The sequence below is a fragment of the Wasmannia auropunctata genome, unplaced genomic scaffold (genome assembly GCF_000956235.1).
Source record: "Wasmannia auropunctata unplaced genomic scaffold, wasmannia.A_1.0 LD336052.1, whole genome shotgun sequence".
Taxonomy (NCBI): domain Eukaryota; kingdom Metazoa; phylum Arthropoda; class Insecta; order Hymenoptera; family Formicidae; genus Wasmannia; species Wasmannia auropunctata.
Genome location: NW_012026838.1, coordinates 803175 through 824216, shown reverse-complemented (window position 1 = coordinate 824216; position 21042 = coordinate 803175). Strand labels below are relative to the sequence as shown.

Below are 21042 nucleotides of genomic sequence, written 5' to 3'. Positions count from 1 at the left end.
AATCACTTCTTCGATGAAGACTTTGACCAAATTCGATTAACTTAGCGGCAATTAATTTAACCGACAAAATTGCTTATAATTCATCGTCTCTGATCTTTCTTTTCACGTGTCGAGCAACAAAAACTTAATTCTACGTGCCTCCAGAATAATGCAATAAATGTTACGACACATTTTTTTTTAATACGAGAAACATCATTTTCCCCGCTCATCTTCGATGCCTGCGGATGAATCTCTCCCGACGACAGGCTTGGAGAACATTCCCGCCAACCGTTTCTTTAATGATAAATGATCAATCGAAAAATAAAGATCGTTTAATGATACTGCGATTATGGAAGCGTCAGAATTTTTGACTTTCAAAGAAAAATCGTCTCTAATTCGATGAAGACTTTGACCAAATTTGATTAACCTATAAGCTGCAATTAATTTAATCGACAAAATTGTTTACAATTCGTCGTCCCTGATATCTTTCTTTTTATGTGTCGAGCAACAAGAGGTTAATTCTATGCGCGTTGACAAAATATAAGTATTTTACTTGACAAATTGACCACCGATTAAAAATTAATCGAAGTTTGGAAAGTGGAAATTTGATTAGATTCGTGAAAGGATCCGTCATTTTTAATTGGCGCGATGCTCACTTACGGTATCATGCTTTTATGTGGCAAGGAGGTCAGAGATCGCGACGCAATGACGAGGAAAATCATAGAGTAGACCAATTGTACATACATTGGCACTCGATCGCAATATTCGCAATCGATCGAGCCAGCGCGCGTGTAGCTGCAGGTGAAGTCGCATAATGACAGATGTCACGTGGAACGAGGAGGAATAGTGGGGAAGATCGTGGAGCGCTTCGGGGAGGGCCGGGAGGGGAGCCGTCTTCCCCCAACTGCCTCCAGTGCACTTGTCAACAACATGGTTCCGTAGACGAGGCATCGTGCGTACCGAATCGCGTGACCAGATGTTGCTCGCGGCAACAAACACGACGTGTCTCGCTGGCGGTGCGACGGTACCCTCGCGGTCGGCATAGCCGCGGATGAAAGTACGACGATGCACACGAGTTCCTAACCTGGCGATGAGCTCCCCATCGCTGTGCGGAGTCATCGCGACGTGAATCCGTTCCCTTAGCTAGCTACGCGAATTACGTAAATTCCTCGTAAAATCACCTTGCCCCTCCTCGTGTCGTGGAGAACCTCCGAAATGGCGTGTCCAGTGGAACGGCTGAGGTCCGTATACATTCCTGTTTTCGTAGGTTATATCTCGCGGACGAACGAATGCAATCTGTCTCTCAATGCGCTTCTTTTTACACCTCGTAGAATTTACTTCGTCACGTACAACGTGGCCACGAAGTTCCCGGATCCCAGGCAGGATCTTCATCAGCTCCTGGGCATCGCACCCCACGACGAATCACAGTCATGGCCAGATTTATATTTCGTTGGGTACGTCCGAAATGCTTCTCTGCACATGTCAGATTCGGTGGATAAAGCGTGTATACCTTTAGTTTGGATGATAGAAGCTCGACATGTTCAACTTCAGTTTTTTGAATGTCAGCTCCCGTTATCGGAACAGTCTGTTATCAGAACTAGTAAATACGTCAGCTATTACTGAAACTAATAAGTAAGCTTCTATTATCCGAATTATTCAGTCATTGGAATTATTTTGTCCCCTGACACGTTTAGATAAAAGTTCTACTGTAAAATGTCTAAATGATTGACCTTTAGTTTACAGGAAGTTAAATCACAACCACAGAATATAGTGTTAGACTATATACTATTCGAGGATCCGTGGACTAAAGCCTTCAGGTAAGTCTGTCAAGATAATGCTGACTTGTATCGCAAATGTACAATTATTCACTACGTATACATTCATTCAGGAGATGAAAATTAAATGCGCTGACATGTTTGCAGAGACGTCCTGAAGAAGTATGATTATGTAAAAATACGTTCGCAACGATTACAAGGTCTCGTTCTGAATGCTTTCTGTCTGAGGAAACACTTGACGCATTTAAGATTGATAGAGGCTCAGTACACCAAGACAGGTCTCGGTGGCATGTGGGTAAGAAGACAGTGTAACAACGGCAATCCTTCCTGTTCGACTAACGTCGTTTATCCTCAGGGGAACAAGGGTGCAGTGAGCGTAAGAATGAATGCCTACGGAGTCAGCGTTTGCGTGGTGAACACGCATTTGACTCCTCATGACCACTTGTTAGCCAATAGAATAGCAGATTATAATACCATCGTGACAGATCATGCTTTCACTGCTTCGTTCACATCGAGAATATTATATCACGAGTATGAATTTTTTTTTAATGTTGAAATAGACATTTTACAGTAGAACTCTGTCTATTTATCTAAACGCATCGGGGGACAAAATAATTCCGATGACTGAATAATTCGGATAATAGAGGCTTACTTATTAGTTTCAGTAATAGCTGATGTATTTACTAGTTCTGATAACAGACTGTTCCGATAACGGGAGCTGACATTCAAAAAACTGAAGTTGAACATGTCGAGCTTCTATCATCCAAATGGTTCGGATAGTAAGAGCTCAGTTATGAGTTCATATATTTGAAACTGACACAAATTTGTTCGTATAAATGAAGTGTGGATGGAAACAAAGTTCTACTGTATATTATTCAAGTAAAATGTCAAGTTCTAAATAATGTCAGTAATACGCTCCTTTTAGTTATATATTTTGGATCGGTGACTTAAACTTTCGACTGAACGGAGAAGAATTAACTGCCGCCGATATAGATTTACTGGTGAAGAAGAATCAATTGAACGAACTACTCGAAAGAGACCAGTTGATGATGGTAATGAAGGAGCAACAAGCATTCGCTGAACTAAATGAAAGTAGTATCACATTCCCGCCTACTTACAAATACGAGTTCGAGTCCCTGGAATTTGATCTCAAGTAAATTATATAAATCTGAATATATAGTGCTTAAAAATGTGAAATGTAAATTTACGCTCTCTTTAATGACATTTTCTATCATTATTTTCTGTGCAGGCGTAGACCATCTTGGACCGACAGGATTTTATATAAAGTAAATGCAGCAGATATATACGAAGACATAGAAATTCACATTGAGCAGCATTCTTACAAGAGTCATCCGAATTACAGTGTTTCGGACCACAAACCTGTAACTGGAGAGTTCGATATTGTGGTAAAAACACAATCTTTGTCGCTATATGTTTCCTTTTTCATCGAGCTATATGTGAGTGACGAAACTTTTTTTTCTTTTTTTAGGTCAGACCTAATGTCAAAGATCACATTGTGGAATTCCAAGACTGTACCGTGGAGGAAAATTTTATATCTTACAAACTGCAGAGAGATTTCATTCCAAGCAGCGGGGACTGGATAGGTCTCTTTCTTAACGAATTCTCCAGTTTAGATGACTATATCATTTACGAATACGTTAGTCGCGGTAAGTCATTTCGTTACATTCTGACGTTCATTTAATATCATTGTTGCTAGTTAAGTGTCTCCTAATAATTACATTTAATAACATTGTCGCTAGTCAAGTATCTCCTAATAATTACTTAATATCTAGGTAAACCAACGTCAGTTTCTGACGAACCTCACGCAAACACGGAACGAATATCATACAATGACTCGGCACTTCGTCTGTCGGAGATGTACTGCTTGGTGTACGTAGCTCAACGAGGAGATCTTATGGAGATTTTGGGCGTGAGCCCGGAATTTTCGGGCCCTCGTAGATCCGCCGAGCAATGCGTTTTATCTACATAAATTTTATATAGCGAAAAATCAATTCACTTAAAAGAACGCTTACGATGTGATCGATAATAGTTTTACCGAGAGGTTAGATAGATCAAGCTTCGTGCAATTTTCTAGATGGGCGAATTTTTCGACTCGATTCTTTTTTACGATCTTATTACCACAATCTTTCACGGGGAAATAAAGTTGTAGGGATTGAAATAGGTTCACTGCTCTAAGTTGTGTGAGTAGAAAAGTTAAGTGATTCAATACGGCCTTTAATCAGTGGGTGCTTTTGGTACGGTGTGGTAAGTTTATAAATTAAAAACATCGCCGAAAACGATGTCTCGTGTTAAGAGTTAGTTGTTACTTTTGGTACCTGGTTTTTGCGCTCTCAGGGTGCGTCGCGGCACTGCCGCTTAGAATGCGTCGCGGCGTTTTTAATCGTCCGCTTTAGAGCTTGCAGTGGGTGCACCGTCACGGTTTCTCTACACGTGGAAGTTTCCCCGATCCATTAACGCCCATTGTTATTAGAGAATAGGATGGAAATGTAATTTTGTCCTGCCTACGTTAATGGATTATGTACGAGTGCGCTCACGTTGTACATCATGAATATATTTCCTTAGCATAATTTTTAGCGGAGAATTTTAATTCTAATAAGATACGCTCGCAAAAAAATTCATATTTGTTATATATAATATATATATATATAGTGTGCCGTCAGAACAAATTAAACGATCAAATGTACACTGTGGTTTTAAAGGGAAATCAAGAATAGAGAATATTAATATTTTTTATTCGTCTCGACTCATTTACCTCATCGTTTTATATTATGCATGATTTATTCAATAAATTAATGTCTACCATGGCAATAAATAATGTGCTAGCTACGTACGGAACAACAATGTAATACGATAACAATATTATATAAAACCTGTTTTCTACTGAATCCGGTGCAATATGTGTTAACACGCGATGTATTAACACGAGCTTATAATTGTGTATAAACACGTTTTGACGTATCTATTCATTATTCAATATTCTGCTTGTGTTTTCGTAACTTATTTGTAATGAATAAAATTAACGAACCGCGTAACGCTGGATTTCATGAGATAAAGACTTCGCACAACATTGTTATTGTATTGCGTTGTTATGTCGTTCAACGAAGTAAGCGACGTCTAAGTACAAAGGTATGATGATCGATGTATGAATATCGACCTGCGGCGATGAATTGAAAAATTACAAGTATCGTCATAACATCGTCGCATAATTACTATCTAAGCCGCGCTCCTGATAAACATCGATTACAGTCGGTTTTCACACTTACTTAATTGCGCCGATCGCATTCTTATCACTTGAGATCCTGTAGCGAGGTTCCCATCCGTTATCCGTTTTTCCCACGGTTCTATAATTATAGCGCAGAAACGTTGCAACATAAAATGCGCTATATTTCGCGGAGGCAAACGAATTGCGTAACACGTTACCTTGCAAAAACAATTTATTTTCACATAACGTCGCGATTCAACTGCAATTCAACGTGCGCGAAGTCACGTCATACGTTCCCTCTGCATTTTATTCGAAATTAAAACACGTCGTGCGCGTTTCGATACGCGCATTAATAATTACTGCAATATAATGCAAAAAAAAGGACTAGAACTATTACTTGTAACGATTGCGATTCAAATTAAAAATAAATAATCTCCTTCGGGCGAAAGTTCCGCGCGTCGGATCTCGCGGGTTAATTTCGTGCTAACTAACTCAACTTGAGTGGGTTCCTCGTGTAGTTTTGCAACGAAAAATCGCATTAGTAATATATTTCATGAGCGATCGAGAAAACCGCTCTGTTTCGCCGTTGCGCACAGCGAAATTAAAATAACTTTAATCATTGTATCGTGAGACCATATACTCCCACTCTTTCCTTCCGCCGGTCTGTCGGTTTATCGCTTCAAGTTCACGGCCGATATCACTTTAACTAACCGTCTGTACTAAATATATCGTTCTCTCTCACTCTTTAGGAAAAGAACAATCACTCTCTGAGAACTTTTCTAAGAACCGTTAAACGATCTTTCTGGGACGTATCTTTCTGGGATATCGCCGTTTATCACGGGCAACAGCGCCAGGTCCATGCTTCCGACGTCCAGTTCCGTGGTGTCTATCCCTCGTATCTTCTGTATTCGATGCCAGACGAAGTCCCGGATGGGCCTCCTCAGGACGAACAGACCGAAGATGAGGACACCCTGAAGCGCGTTCACCAAATCGAACGCCGTCCAGTCGAAAGGATCGCCGCCAACCCACCAGGAAATCAATTCCATCGTCCAATTGAGACCCATCAAAAAGAAGAGTACAAGGCAAACGATGAAGACCCGCTTGAGTCTGCGGAAGAGCCTTTGATCCTCCCGATCGGAATGCTGGTTCCTCGCCAAGCGTCTCAGCGCGAGCACTTTTTGGTACCGGCTGATCCTGACGGCAGTGATTACGAAGAGGACGGTGTTCGTTAACAGAAGAAGTCCGACCGGCACGTAGAAGTACGGCATAGCTTCTGCGTCGGCTACAGAAAGAACGACAACAATTAATACTCCAACTTTCCCTGTTGAACGAAAATGTTAAGCAAAGCGGAAAGACCGAAAGCTTGAATTCCGATAACTTTTTTTATTACGATGATAGGAATCGTTAGAATCATCAGATAACGATTGGCTTGAATCATATTTATCTTATCTAACTGTAGGAAAATATATTTATGAAGCTATTTTGGCGTACGAATTCACGTGATAGCGATGGGATGCGTAATTACGAATCCTGTAAATGGACGGAAACTCACACTTGAACCAGCAGCTCTCAAGACCGAAAGAGGGCTTGACGTAGGTCATGGGTATCGTAGGACTGAGATCCATCGCCATCGAGACGAGAATGAGAATCGCCGGGATGCCCCAGGCCCATATCGAGTAGTAGAAGAACAGCGTTTTAGGCTGGATTCTCCTGTACGCGTGTTGCTTCACGTGGTGGCGTATCAGCGACCATGTCTCGATGCACATCACGTTCAGCCAGAAGAAGCAGGCCACGAAGGAGAACTGGATGACGAATGCTGAAAACGACGCCGCCCGTAGTCTCTCAATCAATCTGCCTGTCATTCGCGTGTCGTCATATTTCCTAAAGCGGACCTTGCCGCGCGCTACATGACGCCGCCGAAATTATACCGTTCAATAAAAGAGACAGTCCAAAGTCCAATACTCAAATCGTATAGGCTGTCACTTGAAAATTATTAATTACAACGTATTACTGTCTTCAATTTCTATAATAATATTCAAATTTCCTCAATGACGTTCTGATAATAAAATCGATTCAGAAATTAAATTAGATTAAACGTTCAAGCAGTAGCGTAATTAAAAACAGATTTGAAATTTTTCTATTGGTCTTAAATCGCATAATTTTTAAAAAATGTTCGCTATTGTCATTTTCGAAATATGTATACTTTTACCTAACATTGTCACATTTACAATGTGTCGCTCGTTGATAATTAATTATCTTACCTACGCTAACGCAGGCTTGAGGTGATAATTGCGAGCTCGCGAGTTGCGTAATGGCCAAAGTGGTGAAGGCCAATGCCAAGCAACCGCAATAATGGCAAAGGGCCTTCCCGTGGACGTCCCTCAATCTCGGCGTTATCGCATACGCCACAATGGTGAGTATCAGAAAGGGAACTGAGATTAGGAGCCCGCAGGCGTAAATGATGACTCGCGGTTCCGTGGGCGGAACGGTGAATTCTGCAATCGTTACATTTCATTTAAGAGACTTATGTGCGAGACGTAAAAGAAATTTCATGTCAGTAAATTTGTCGATTTCTCGTACGATACGTGGATCTTTCACGATAAATAATTCGTTGAATGAATAACAATTATTTCCTCGAATTGAAACGCCACAGAGGCATTCAGCAAGATTATCAATGATGATTGAGCAACTTCATACGAAATATATCGATGTAGATAAGTGATTACGGATTAAAAGATAAGAAAAGTTTGGGAAGACATTTCTTTCTGATTTTCAGTTCCTTTGACACAAACCTTGAAAACAGACGAGCGCCCTGAGTCCCTGCTCGGGCACAACCTCCATGCAGTAGTCCTTACCGGGCATCAGCATAACCGGCACATTGTCGATTCGCGGCGCGAAGATGGAGCCGTTCATCAATAAGTAATATTCATCGTCGCTGCTTTTCTCCGGGTGTAGCATGTACCTGAAAACCGCTTCGTTAAATATGTGCGCGCGTATGTGCAAACTCAGACGCGCCGACTCAAGAAAGGCGCTTCGCGCCGAGTATTCAAAGTAAATGGAGTTTTAATTTACTTTGAATACCCGCACCAGGATACACACCCCGCCACGCGAGATCTTTCCGAGAAACGTGTAATCAATCGCCCATGAGAAACGAGTTTTGCTTGTGCACGAGGAAATAATTCCCGTCTAATTACTATTACTACGGAAATCGCAATAATATTGCATTTACGATGTAGAGGAACAGAATAAATGTATTACAAGACATTGAACGTCGCTTCTCAATGTCGCGTATCTATGTCAATATCTAATGTGTCTAATAAAAATTCGTGAACAACGTTACAAAAATGTGACAAAATTCATCTCGCGGATTATTCAATATAAAAATAAACAATGTTAGCTACAAAAAAACTCAATTAAAAAATCAATTATATCTGGTTGTCCGGAAAAATCGATTAAAAAAATGCAAAACGATATGCAACATTTTTTTATACATGTACATAGATATTATCTTCATTTAGCTGCACACGCTTTTATTCTGCAATTTTTCGCTATTTTGCATATTTAAAGATTCCATCTCCTCGAAACCTCTTATATTTCCCGGCGAGGAATAGAGCCACTCAAGATCCGGACAACCTGACGTCGTCGTAAATCTGTCGGAATTCGCGTTATAATCTTGATTGTTTATGCAAGTGTAATTCACAAGCTGTTACATATCCGTTCGTACTTGATATGTCTGTCCTGTATCAATAGTTCGTGAACAATAGCACGGCATTGTCACTGTCATCTGTCAATGTTACATTCAGCGAGATTAAAAGACTCTTTACGATTTCATCTCCGCCGATTATCACGGCACGATATACACCTTTTTTTTATTGGAAAAGGAAAAAATGATTATTACGATACGTTATCTGCCGCATGGAGGCGGCAATGAGTGCGCGCTTGGATTTTCTAACTCTTGTGAATTACTTTCAATAGGATGTACAATTATTTCTTTGATATATCATGAGTATCTGAGGAATGCAATATCGAGAATGCGCTTATCAAGTATATATATGTACTTATATATATATATATATAATATAAATCAATTGTAATTTTTTAATTGAAAGTTATAAATAAATTTATCTTACAACACAACAAGATATACTTAACTTGCGATTATGTAAAGCTGTGCTATAAGTACATAAGTATACATTTCACGCAAAATGTTTTTTGTTAGATATTCCAAATTTTACACAAACGAGGAGTTGATATTTGGCTAGTCGATAGGCCATTATGTTACAGTACGAAAACGGAGTCTTATCGTAAAATATGGCCAACCGGCGTTTCGATCTATTGATAAGGATATCGATAGTACGAGGTCTACGCATTTTATATTATATAACGGACGAACTTCGGTAAAAAAGATAATTCGTGACGTGATTCTCTCGACAAATTCGATTATCTAAATTCCTTACAGATCCTTCTACGTGTTCCCCATATACGTACTTTAGGTTGCAGGGATTTCCCACGATCGCGACGAATGTCTTGTATTCGTCACCAGGCACCAGCGCGCCGGTGCGATTGAAGTCGCTGAAGAAAGGTGAAAACATCGTCGATGAGTCGTTCGAGGAGGCGCAAACGGTATTCCCGTCCGCATCTTTTACTAGAACCTCGCCTATGGAGCAACATTTTCCCACCAACGGCAGTTGCTTATACTCCTCCGGCACTACTGTCTCATTTTGCTAAAACGAAGAGATCGAAATTATTTTGCGTTTGTCGCGTGTTGTTGAAGCGATATCTCGGTGCTTCAAAATTCGGGGAAAACGCAGCTTAACGGAGAACGAGACGTGTCGCGAGCGTAAATAAGATAATGAGAATGATGACAGAAACTGTTGGCGTTGTAAACTTTTCACTTGTGGAAACTGTGATTACATACATTTAAAGACAAATTTGTAAAACCGGACAAAAAATTTTGAGATTTTCTTTCAATTTCGAAACTCCTACGGTCCAGTCTCTATATGTGTCATAAATGAGTAAAATCGTTGAGTATAAACAAATTATTTAAGTAAACAACAAATGCGTAATAGCGCAATCCATAAATTGATAAATGAACCGCATTTCAAAGAATTTGTAATAATTATGTCAGTTTGCTGATTTGCATCGAGACGCGATCTCAGAAATGTCTTCTTTTAGACACTTTGTTTTCTTCAACTTCTCAATTCCTTATGCAATCTCGCGATTCAGGAAAGATCGGATTTCTGCGTAGAGCTTTTACAACCGAGATTATCTGGGTAACGTCAAGAAACTGGTATCAATAGTGGCTAACTCGGTCTAAATATAGCTCCGCGAGAGGTGCGAAATACGTGAAGCTCGGACAAATAAATAGAAAATCTAAGCTTGGTGTGTCATAAATGTCGAAGATGTACTTACCAATGGGATAGGATATATGGTGGATACCACGTCATCCGTGCACGCCATTGGCGTCAACAAATACGCGAAGAAGACGCAGATGTGAATGAGTCGCATCTTGGAGCGGTAGTTGGGTCTTATCAAAGTCTATCGAGTCGATTGAGAATGTGTCTCGTGCTCGGGATTTATATTGCGTCAACTTTCAAATTAACACGCGTCAAGCACTTCGCATTGAGCATAATCGAACTTTGAAGTTTTCAATTGTTTCAACTTGTTGGCCTTCGAAAATGGAAGTGGCAATTCGTCCTTGCTCCGGATGCACCAACGCAACGATTATACTATGTGCAACACTTGTCGCGACGACATTTAGGCGAGACAGGCGCTTTCGCTCCTCTTTCGTCACTCGATATCATATTAGATCTTGCACATTTATCTCGTCACACCCTGTTGGTTGCATTCGCCGATAAGTCTTCCGTATAACGCGGGCGTTATTTACTCGATCGGCGCTGGTTTTAATTGAAGATTTCAGTCAGCTCCTACTCTCTCTCTCTCTCTCTCTCTCTCTGTTTCTCTCCTTCTTTCGTGTTTGATTAGTCGGCTTCGCGAATTAGTCAGACAAGCTCCGAAGCTCTCGAGAATTATGGAATCGAGACTGGCGTTATCGGTTGATTCTCCCACGATTCACCTATATCTGTATCGTTATCTCGCACTCTCACCGATGCACCGACCTTTTTCAGCGCGATTTCTTCGCACGGGCGCACCGTGTCATCAATCACACTCCGTCGGTGTAAGCATTAAGTCATCCGGAAATTCCTGTCCGGGGTCCCGTGGCGCGAAATACCTACGGCGTCAACGATGAAGTTATCGTACAGTTAAGACGTCGGTTAGATTTGGTTGTGAGACAACAGCGGGAGATTTAAGTCGAGACACCGAGACTTTTGTTGATGGAACGACCTCGAGAAACGAGATCCTCGCTCATTCGCACAGTTATTTCGGAATCCGGAGACCGGATTAAGGCAATCTCGTCGGCACGACGGAGACGTCACTTTCAAGAATCGAGAGCAGAGTCGTATCGGGATGACAAGCGATCAATGACGAGTGGCCATTGACCTGCGATTCCCGCTACTTCGTCATCCGAGAGGCGGCTCGCTAAAAAGCAGCGAAAGAAGCGAATATTATCGCAGAGTCCTGCGGTAATTTCTGCTTATTAACTCATCCTATGTTATTTTCCCCTCCTACTTCAAGACCGACCTTCGAAATTGACGTCTCCGCGCGCGTATCTGAGAAGGCAGAACTTACGTGAGACTTGGCAATCCGTTATAGATCCTCGCTGTCGCGTTGGTGCCCACGTGCGCGTGGCGATCGGTTCTCTCTCGCGAATTATTGTACACCGTGTACAGCGATTGATTAATTATCGAAGATTCATGCACGTACACGCACGCACACGTACGTTCCGGCGCGATTCACAAAAACGTCGTTTTTCTCAGTCAAAGTGCGATATCTAAGTGATATAAAGTCTCGGCACGTGGCGAGACTTTCGATCGATTTTTTTTCCAAAAGATTTCCCACTTATCCAATCGATTTTCTCGTTAACCTTCAATTACTCTTCCGCGAGATTACTTTCATTTCCACTTTAAGCAATGCGAGATCCTTTTAGTAGTCACGACAATCGGAGATCGGCAGCGTACCTGGCGATCGACAAGATCCACGCGGCACGCGGCTCACCGATCGACGTCCGAGAACTGACTGGCCGGACACCTCGATCCGCTGTGCCTTTATCGAAGAAGAGAGAGAGCGACAGAGAAAAAGAGCGCGATGCCACGCACTCCGACGTGCCGATGGCTAAGCTCATACGTACGTACGTACCGTACGTGATATATACCGAAAGTATTTCACGGGGGGGCGTTATCGATTGCCGGGGACAGATATTTGTTCGATCCGGTCGATTCGCTAAATGATCGCGTAACCCGCTATTCATAGAAAATCCCTTAGGGTGAATCTATGACCAATCTTCGATTAATTTAATCGCAATTTACTCGTTAAATATTGCATGTCTGCACCTTGTGAGCGCGTATTTCGTTCGACAGAATTGTATAAATTTCTTATTGGCATAAGAAGATTTCTCCTTTGAGAGATAAGATTAAATCAGGAATAGCGAAACGTATAGTTAGAATCTACAGTGTAAGCAATTCCGCCGGTTGAATCAATCGCCGGTTAGGTCAATTGGAATTTAGTCGAAGTCATCTCCTTATAGGGAGGCTTCTCTCTCGCCAACATTATCTCCCGGCGTGATTGCGCAGCGCTCGCAAATAAATTCGCATAGTTGTAAATTATGCTCGCTGTAAATCATAAATTAATCTACTTACGCTAATTACGTAGATTTCCTCTGTTGCACAGAGAAATATAAATACGTCAATGTTTGCAGAAAGTGTCACGTGTAACTTACGTGAGTCATACACGTGCGTCGCGCATTCATTACAAGTCTTTTCAATGAAAAATAACGAGGAATGCCCAAACGGACGGCTTATTAACATTTTGTTGAAAACTGTTCGCTCTTCTTAAGTGGAGACGAGCCGTGAATCGATACCGACCCTCCTGTCAGAAAATCTCGACTTATCATACGAACATCTGACGCAACGTACACATTTTTTATAAGATAACGCGAGCACTCGAGCATTATAACAACGCTATTGCATTACACCATTACTGAGATTAAGAACAATGTAAATACACAGTAAAAAAAATTTCGGAATTTTTTATGCGCGCCCAGCAATGCAACCGTTTTGCAAACACGAAGTAGTTTTTGCTCGAACTAGTTTTATTTTTTATAAGGAAATAACTGCAAGTTATCTGGTAAATACCCAAGGAAATCTTAATCTTATACACTGATTATGAGGACAATTTTCAGGTTTTTCCATGGAAAAAGATTATCCTTCTAAAAGGTAACAAACAGATATTTACAATTAACTTGATCTTCGATTGATTTGATTGACAAAAAATCCGATCAACAGTTCATCGGAAATATATTAATCGAAATGGCCGAAGAGAAATAGCCGTTCATTTATTTTTCAACAGATAATCCGATCAAGTGCATTCACGCATATATTTTTAATCAGAAATTTGCAATCGATTAATTTTTATTAATTATCTAATTATTAATTATCTTTATTAATTATCGGATAAAATTATCCAATGAAATCGGATTGTTCTTAGAACTTTTTGATAAGATTTTACTATGATTGTACACTATACTCCCATTTCTCCATTTATGTTTATTGTTCGTGAAATTTTATGTCCCTGAAAAAAATTTATATATATATATGTTACTAAATGTTGAAAAAATTATATAGACATATGTATATGTATATTATACACACACATACACACGTGTGTATAATATACATATGTCTATATCATTTTTCTAACATCTAGTAACACATAATAATAATAAATGCAATTGACGAGTAATAAACAGCCTATTGTAATGAAATCCTATTGTATCAAAAATTATACATAAGGAAATTACGATGACAAGAAAGTTTGTGAAAGTGACGTAATTGCTGGCGCGTCGCGTCGCCGCGTCATTTGCCAGCTTCGAGTTTCCGGTGAACTTATTAATATTTCAACAATTACAAGTAATTCAATTGGCGCTTCTCCGTAAATCTTACTCAATCAATCAGATCTCCTCCCGTGGGGTGTGTCTGTTCCACATGTTTCAGCTTCATGTGAAACCCAGCGGGGTGCAACAAACGGAGTGCAGACGAAGGCTGGGCTGCGTGGGCATCGCAAGGGCGTTATGCCAAGGTATAGAATTTAGACTGCGTCTCTATTTCGGTCGACGGGATGCAAACAAACTCATATCTAACGTCTATTCCGAATGTTCTTCAAAGAGTCATTATTATTGTGGTATTATTATAAACGTCGTTTAGACGCTCAACTCTGAGCTTGTATCTTTCGTTTTCGTTATTGCGTCGAAGTGAAAAGAGAAGATATAAAAAAAAGAAGTTCTCTTCAGATCTCCCGGATGAGAAAACAAAAGTATCTAAAAATTACTTGCGTACGTGAAAACGCAATTGAGAACAGTTTTTCTGTAAATAGAGGAAAAAATAAGAAACTTATTGACGTAAAAAAAAAATGAGATACTTATTGACGTATACACAATCGTTATCTGGATGCAATCTGATGCTATTAATAGCGCATAAATGTAGATTCAAACTGCGGGATTTGTATTATCGTCTTTCACTCTGATTGAGCTCCGGACTCTTTTAAGACAAGAATTGTTTACACGATCCAAATTCGAACGGGCGGATTCATCGTTCGTGAAGTGAATTCGACTTTCGCGTGGGTGACTTCTTCATTCTTTAACTAACCTAAGCCCGGGTTATAGTCCAAAGGTCCGATATAGATATACGCCGTGACGTATATACGTCGCAGTACAGATGGTAACTTCAAATTTGACAATCGGTTCACCACTCGCGTTTGGATGTGATATCAATTAATTCCACGGACGAATATATCATTATGACGATTGATAGTCTCGGGCTCTCCGAGACTGCGCTATAAATAAAACGTTTGACGTAGTGCGCGCAATCTCTTCCTACATTCGCGTCGGCGGAGGAAGGTGAGCGTACGGGCGTCTGGCGGAAGAATGAGAGATGAAAGAGCGAGAACCCGATGACGTGCCATGAAAGAGAGAGAGGAAGAGAGGGCGATGCGTAGGTGCGTAACTATGAAACTCATGTCGTGACGTCCAGGATATCCTACATATGTATGAAAGCAATTTCCGAGCAGACGTCATGCAGGAAGGAAAACGATTCTATTATCAATTTTTTATTGTATGAATTAAAAGTAGAATTTCCGAAAAAGGATCTATGCATAGCAAGAAAATGACGGTAATCGATTCGAATCTGACGTAGATCATTGCAGTAGTTAATAATTATACTACTTTAGATTTTTTCCGCTCGAGTAATGATCATATTAGGAAGTAAAAATAATCAGATAAGAATCTTATTGAAAAAAAAAAAATTGACTATAATTTTTAATTAATTAGTGACTATAATTTCTCAAATTTGTTAATTAAATGTTTCCTTTAATTAACTTAATTGAATTTAATTATCACTGCGCATTATTTTTACCGCGCTGACTCGTACTCGTCGCTTTTTCTAATCATTATATATTTTTTTTAAGAAAAAAGTCGGCTATTTTAAATTAAGATTCTAGAGGAGTTTTACATATATTTTATAGCGCAAATAAAAATTTAATGATAGAGATTCAATTTGCATTTGATTCAATTAAGTAACTCAATTTAAAGTCCTCTGCCTTTAGAATTTTATGATCCTTTTCGCTGAAGAGTAAAAAGAAAGCAAAATAAAGACCGGGAAGATTTATGTAGGCAAAACCGGATAACGTTAATATTCACGTGGAGAGCTCAATGCCACTCTGTCTGATATCCGCTTCAAGCTTGCCTCGTGAACTATACTGCTCTCTGTTAAAGTGTCCCGCAGACTTCGAGGTTTACAAACGGTCGGTAAGACAGCGTATTTACGTGGCATTTAATGAATTTTTCATTTAAAAATTTCTTTGTAAGGTCGTGAGCACGCTGGAGAAAATATTAAGAACAGGAATAATAAATATAAGAATTTTCATCTCTCAAAAATCATGTATTCCAAAGTTTCTGATGGATTGCAATTCTTATATTTATTCCTGGCTCTTAATATTTTTTCCATTGCGGTCACGGTCTAAGAATCGCAATCGTGAACAATGGTGAACTGTCGCGGAAGCTTCTCGCTCTGAGAGAACGATGTTTCCTATGAGTGACGAAAATTTCGCGAAAGATGTTTCAAGTACCCCGGCCAAAAGCACTCGTTGACAGCAATAATCTCGTAAAATATTAAACTTTCAATAAGAACGAATATACGTAAAACCGTCCCGGAATTATACGTTATACCTGATGTAAAAGTACGTCGCGGTCGCGGACAGTCTAACAATAAGTTTTTATTACAAGGTTCAGGCCAAGTCACACATACACGCATGCACACACGTATAATGCGGAGAGGGTCTAGTTCTCTCTCTCTCTCTCTCTCTCTCTCTCTCTCTCTCTCGGCGACTAAAATCTTTTCTCTACGCGAAACTTCGAAACGTAAAACTTTTCCGTGCCTTTCCTTGATATATGCGCTCCGCATGAATTATTGAAACGCGGAGTCAGCAGGTTGGCCGCATTTGTATATTTGTGCATAAGTATACTTCGCGCGGTTTACATTATCAATACCTTTCTTTTATTTCGTTTCGCGCTATCGACCTCGCGCGTTCGCTGTTCGGTTTTTGTTTTTTAAATTAAGCCGTGGCCAATGTGCTCTTTGATCCTATCGAGAACTGCGCGCGGTGTGCAAATATAATTAACTAAATAACTCGGTACGTAGAAGCAATTTGCATATGCAATAAAATTACGCGTCAGAGTTATAAGAATTAAACGCACATTTCCCCGCGTTTCCACGAACGTTTATCGCCGGCAACTTCTCTATGTGTAGGCTACCTTTCAAAGGTAAAGATCAATTTCTAGATATGATGACAACAATAATTCAATACAATTATTTGCAATCAATATACACATAAGAACTATTTTAGAGAAAAGATTTCTCTCTTTTTTTTCTTTCTCTCTCTCTCTCTCTTTCTTTCTTTCTCTTTCTCTTTCGATGGATACTCCGCGCTGGAACTTCGTTTTATCTCGGGCATATTCGATGGGTATATCGTTCGTGCGATCGCGGACACAATCACGCGGTTTCGAGAACCGGATTCAAGGCAACGTGGGTTCTTTTCGAGCCGAAGGGCCCGAAACGCGACGTCACGCGCGAAATTGTCGCGAGTCTCGCGTGCATCCACGGTCAGTGACGTCGGTTCCTCCGCCCCGTGCACGCATCGTGCGCTTCGCAGTGACCACGCATCGGCATGGTCCACCCGACCTTGACGAACGTACTTCGCCTCGTCTTTGCCTTAAATGCGCAAATAAATATACGACAACAGACGCCGTTATCAGGGGTCCCGGGATTCAAAATAACCTCCGATTACGATACAGCAGAAATGGTAAAAATACGCAGTTTGATTTCGACAGCAAAAGTCATTCAGAAAGTGGAGTAACGTGGAGTAACTCTTACGCACGAAAAAAATAGATCATTAATTGATGAAATTTATCGCCGCTTTTTACGATAAGAACAAAAATAAACTATCTTCCTCGAAAAATTTAGCAATTCTTTTTTCGATAAAAGCAGTTCAGCGATTAAATAAATATAATTCAAGCATCTTTAATAAATTTTTTTCGTCTCAATTGTCACACGAGATTGCATCTCTCACAATCCCCTTATACAGGCTAATGCAATTAATTCTCAGTTCGCGTGCGTCGATCGCAGGTACGGAAATATGGCTTAATGCGGCCTCGTCGGGGACCGCCATGATCTTTCCCCCAATCCTCTCCCTTCCCGCCCCACTAGCCCTTTTTAATAAAAATATTCCCCCCTTCGGCCCCATATCGTGGCCCTTTCCCCTTCTCGAAGAGAACCCGACTTCACCCCCCCCCCTCTTTCTCTCTCTCTTTCTCTCTTCTCGTCCTCGTTTGCCCGCTCGATCGCTCGTATCGCAGTGTTGGGGTGAACACGATTCGGAGTCCCCCTCACTGGAGGCACTTAGCGTGAAAGTATTTGTCTATCAAAAACTATACCCTCGTTGCTCGCACCGAGAAGTCTGTCCCCTTCGCACGCCCTTTTACGAGATTCCTTCGCGCACGAAAATTGCACCGGTTACTCTGATTTGGAGTGTGCGGTAGTTGGCGACATGTGTGCAAAATTTGTGGACACAGGACGGAGAGACAGAAATCAACTCCAAATTCAACTCTGATCGTGCCTTTTCCCATGCACCGATATATTATCGCCTTCGCGACGTACCTTTTTTTCGTATTATTAATTATAATTTTGACTACCATTTATCAGGAATGAACTACGGCCAGTTCTTCGTTTGGCAAAAATTTTTCAGATACGTGTTCTCAAAGTATTAGAACTGGAAATAATAAGCGAGTCCATTACTTTCACTCAGAGTTAGGTAACAACTAGTTAACTAATTAAATAAAAAAGTCAAAAACTTTTAACTTACAGTTAGTTAAACTTATTGTTTATAGTTAAACTTCAACTAGTTTATTTTAAAACATATAAACTTTAATTTATTAATATTTTTTCTGTGTTAAAAAAATTTTTTATTTCTCTAAGGCGCATTTTATTGTAGATTAACTTTAATCTCAGTTTAATTTACTTTCTATCTTTTTCTAATTCTTAAAACTAGAAGATAATAAAAACTAACAAGTCAAACCGAGATTAAAGTTAATCTACGTTTGTAAAAATGAATATAAATGCCAACATTTCTTTTTATAAAATTTTAAACATTAGAAAAATATAATTTAAAAAAAGTTCAATAATCGTAACGGGCGCTACGCTTGCAGTGTACAGTGTCCAATAGTGCGCGGAACATGATACGGACATTTAGGGTATATTTCGTTTTTCGTATGCTGTGTAATGAATAATTTATCTTTGATTAACATTTGGTGAATACAAGGATAAATGATGCAACATGCGCATTATGCGTAAAATGGAATACATTAAACTCTGCGAGGAGCACTATTAGTGCTATGGATAGAATGACACAATAGCGGTAACAGCAACAATAGCATGCTTCCCGAAGTGCCGAACGCAATCTTATTGTTAATAAAATAAAAAATCTATGCTTATTAAAAAAAAGCAAATCAAATATTAAAATTTAATTATTCATATTGTAAAGATACCTGTGCGGCGACAAAAGAGAGCGGCATGAAAAATTAAATAAAGAAATCAAATTACTTAAATCGTCACGAAAAGCGTCAAATATTAAAATATGTGTCATCTGAGAATAAGATAATTTTCGGGGAAAAGATCCATATCACTTTGCCTATTGATCCCATGTCTCTGATTTTTTATGTGTATCCTCTAGATGATCTTTTTCCCGAAAATTACCTTATTCTCAGATGACACACATTTTAATATTTATCGCTTTTCGTGACGATTTAAGTAATTTGATTTCTTTGTTTAATTTCCCATGCCGCTCTCTTTTGTCGCCGCACAGGTATCTTTATTTCATTTTACGCATTTTTATTCTTTTCTATTTTTCGTCTGCGAATTTGCGTCGTTATAAAACAAATGTCTACATTATGGATCAACTCTCTTCTCTTTGGTGGCCTTCTGGATTAGAACTCTAATGTTCGAGTACACATTTCTGAGCTTTGCGGTATAAATCTTCCATCTTTCATAATTATTTTTTGGTTATTAATTTGCGTTGAGATGACTTAAACAAAAAGTCAAAACGTTCACTCATATGTAACATATGTTGAGTTACATTTTATTTCACTTATCCAATCCACGTTCTTATTATACTCGAATCTTTATTAGGAGCATTGTTTCCCTATCTACGTGATAAGTGATCAATGGTAATCGATTAATCGCGACTTACGGTAGTGCTCTCTCTTTTTTGTTCGCTAGATCGTGAACACGTGTGCACACTCGCTTAATTATATAAATCTAAATTGTGGCTTATAATACATTTTTGCACCTGGAATCCTCGAATATTTTATTCGCCTTAACAACATATACATTGTATTATTATATTTTATGTTTATATAAATTGTTTTACGCACGGACACCTTGCTGACATGTTTTTTTATTATTTAACGTAATTAAATTAATATTGCAACCCATTAATTTTCACTCAATTTAGTTAAAAAAATAAATTAACTTATCCAACCTTTCACTTGATTTTTGTCAGAAATTTCGATTCTATAATAGACTTTTTATTTTTTGACAAAATTTAGAAGAAATAGAAGAATAAAAGAACGTGCTGGAGGTCCATGTTCAGCAGGAATCCGGATGCAAATCGAAACCGAAACCAGATGGAAACCGTTATTTTAGTCGAACCGAAACCGAAGACCGGACTGAAACATTGCAGGTTAATGGAACGGACCGATAAAAGCTTTTTTCAGTTTTCGGTCCGTTTTTCGGTTCACTTTTCGATTCGGAAAAAGATACACGACACCTATAAATTAGCGATTATTGTTCTGCAGTACCAGTCAGATAAATAAGTGTCGAATTACTGCTCTTAGAATCAGGGGCCCGGACCGAAAAAAAATTTCAGTCTGGTTACTGTTACGGTCCGAGGCTACACTCAATTTTCAGTTTCGGTTTCAGTTCTTTTACCGATAACAGTGACCGTAATTGGATATAGCATCGGACCATAATCGGAACCGGACCGAAATTTTATTTCCGGGTCCCTGCTGTTCAGATTACGTTCGCTCGATTATTTCGCGTATCACTGCTTTGATGACGGCAAAAGACCGATAGATATAGCCGATCAAGCCCATTGCGTATCATTGTATAACATTTTGATATGCAACAGTGCAACACGCTTGATATTTTTACGTATCATTGTATCAAAATTTCGATATGCAGTCATGATACTATTACGCGGATATACAATAAAAGTATAGCCACTTTAAGAAGATAAATAAAGAGGATGATAAAGTTATGCCGCTTAATCGCCTCTTCGTTCAATATATAATGTATTACGTTCGGAAGTTAAGTTGCATATATCGCGTCGTGTTATCGTATC

The 21042-nt window shown here is 39.5% G+C and overlaps 2 protein-coding genes across 5 annotated transcripts in view; one reads left to right on the top strand and one right to left on the bottom strand.

Moving 5' to 3' along the window:
* Positions 1 to 868: 868 nt before the first annotated feature.
* LOC105451397 (inositol polyphosphate 5-phosphatase K-like) lies at positions 869 to 4506 on the top strand. Of its 2 annotated transcripts, XM_011691815.1 has the most exons (9): positions 871 to 1220; positions 1311 to 1433; positions 1716 to 1796; positions 1902 to 2049; positions 2110 to 2285; positions 2680 to 2907; positions 3004 to 3160; positions 3244 to 3421; positions 3548 to 4506. In XM_011691815.1, the coding sequence occupies exons 1-9, from the start codon at positions 1195 to 1197 to the stop codon at positions 3742 to 3744; spliced, it is 1314 nt and encodes a 437-aa protein (XP_011690117.1). In that variant the 5' UTR covers positions 871 to 1194; the 3' UTR covers positions 3745 to 4506. The 2 variants fall into 2 exon arrangements, with proteins under 2 accessions (XP_011690115.1, XP_011690117.1); XM_011691813.1 differs by having other exon boundaries at positions 869 to 1220; positions 1902 to 2285.
* The window catches only part of LOC105451398 (G-protein coupled receptor Mth2-like), a 44132-nt gene continuing 27578 nt past the window's right edge, over positions 4489 to 21042 (bottom strand). Inside the window, exons 1-7 of one of the 3 annotated variants that reach the window (XM_011691816.1) lie at positions 11668 to 12129; positions 10390 to 11209; positions 9466 to 9701; positions 7770 to 7939; positions 7239 to 7472; positions 6530 to 6793; positions 4489 to 6259 (exon numbers count right to left, since the gene is read on the bottom strand). In XM_011691816.1, the coding sequence (XP_011690118.1) occupies positions 5757 to 6259; positions 6530 to 6793; positions 7239 to 7472; positions 7770 to 7939; positions 9466 to 9701; positions 10390 to 10485 (1503 nt within the window). In that variant the 5' untranslated portion in view covers positions 10486 to 11209; positions 11668 to 12129 and the 3' untranslated portion in view covers positions 4489 to 5756. Of the gene's footprint in view, positions 6260 to 6529; positions 6794 to 7238; positions 7473 to 7769; positions 7940 to 9465; positions 9702 to 10389; positions 11210 to 11667; positions 12130 to 21042 lie in introns of those variants that run through there. The other 2 variants (XM_011691817.1, XM_011691818.1) reach the window with 2 other exon arrangements.

Bases quoted from the DNA above. Each gene is read 5' to 3' on its own strand.
- LOC105451397 (XM_011691813.1), top strand. From the start codon at position 1,195: ATGGCGTGTCCAGTGGAACGGCTGAG. The intron at 3,161-3,243 runs GTAAAAACACAA...TTCTTTTTTTAG, and splicing joins CTGGAGAGTTCGATATTGTG to GTCAGACCTAATGTCAAAGA. The intron at 3,422-3,547 runs GTAAGTCATTTC...CTTAATATCTAG, and splicing joins TTACGAATACGTTAGTCGCG to GTAAACCAACGTCAGTTTCT.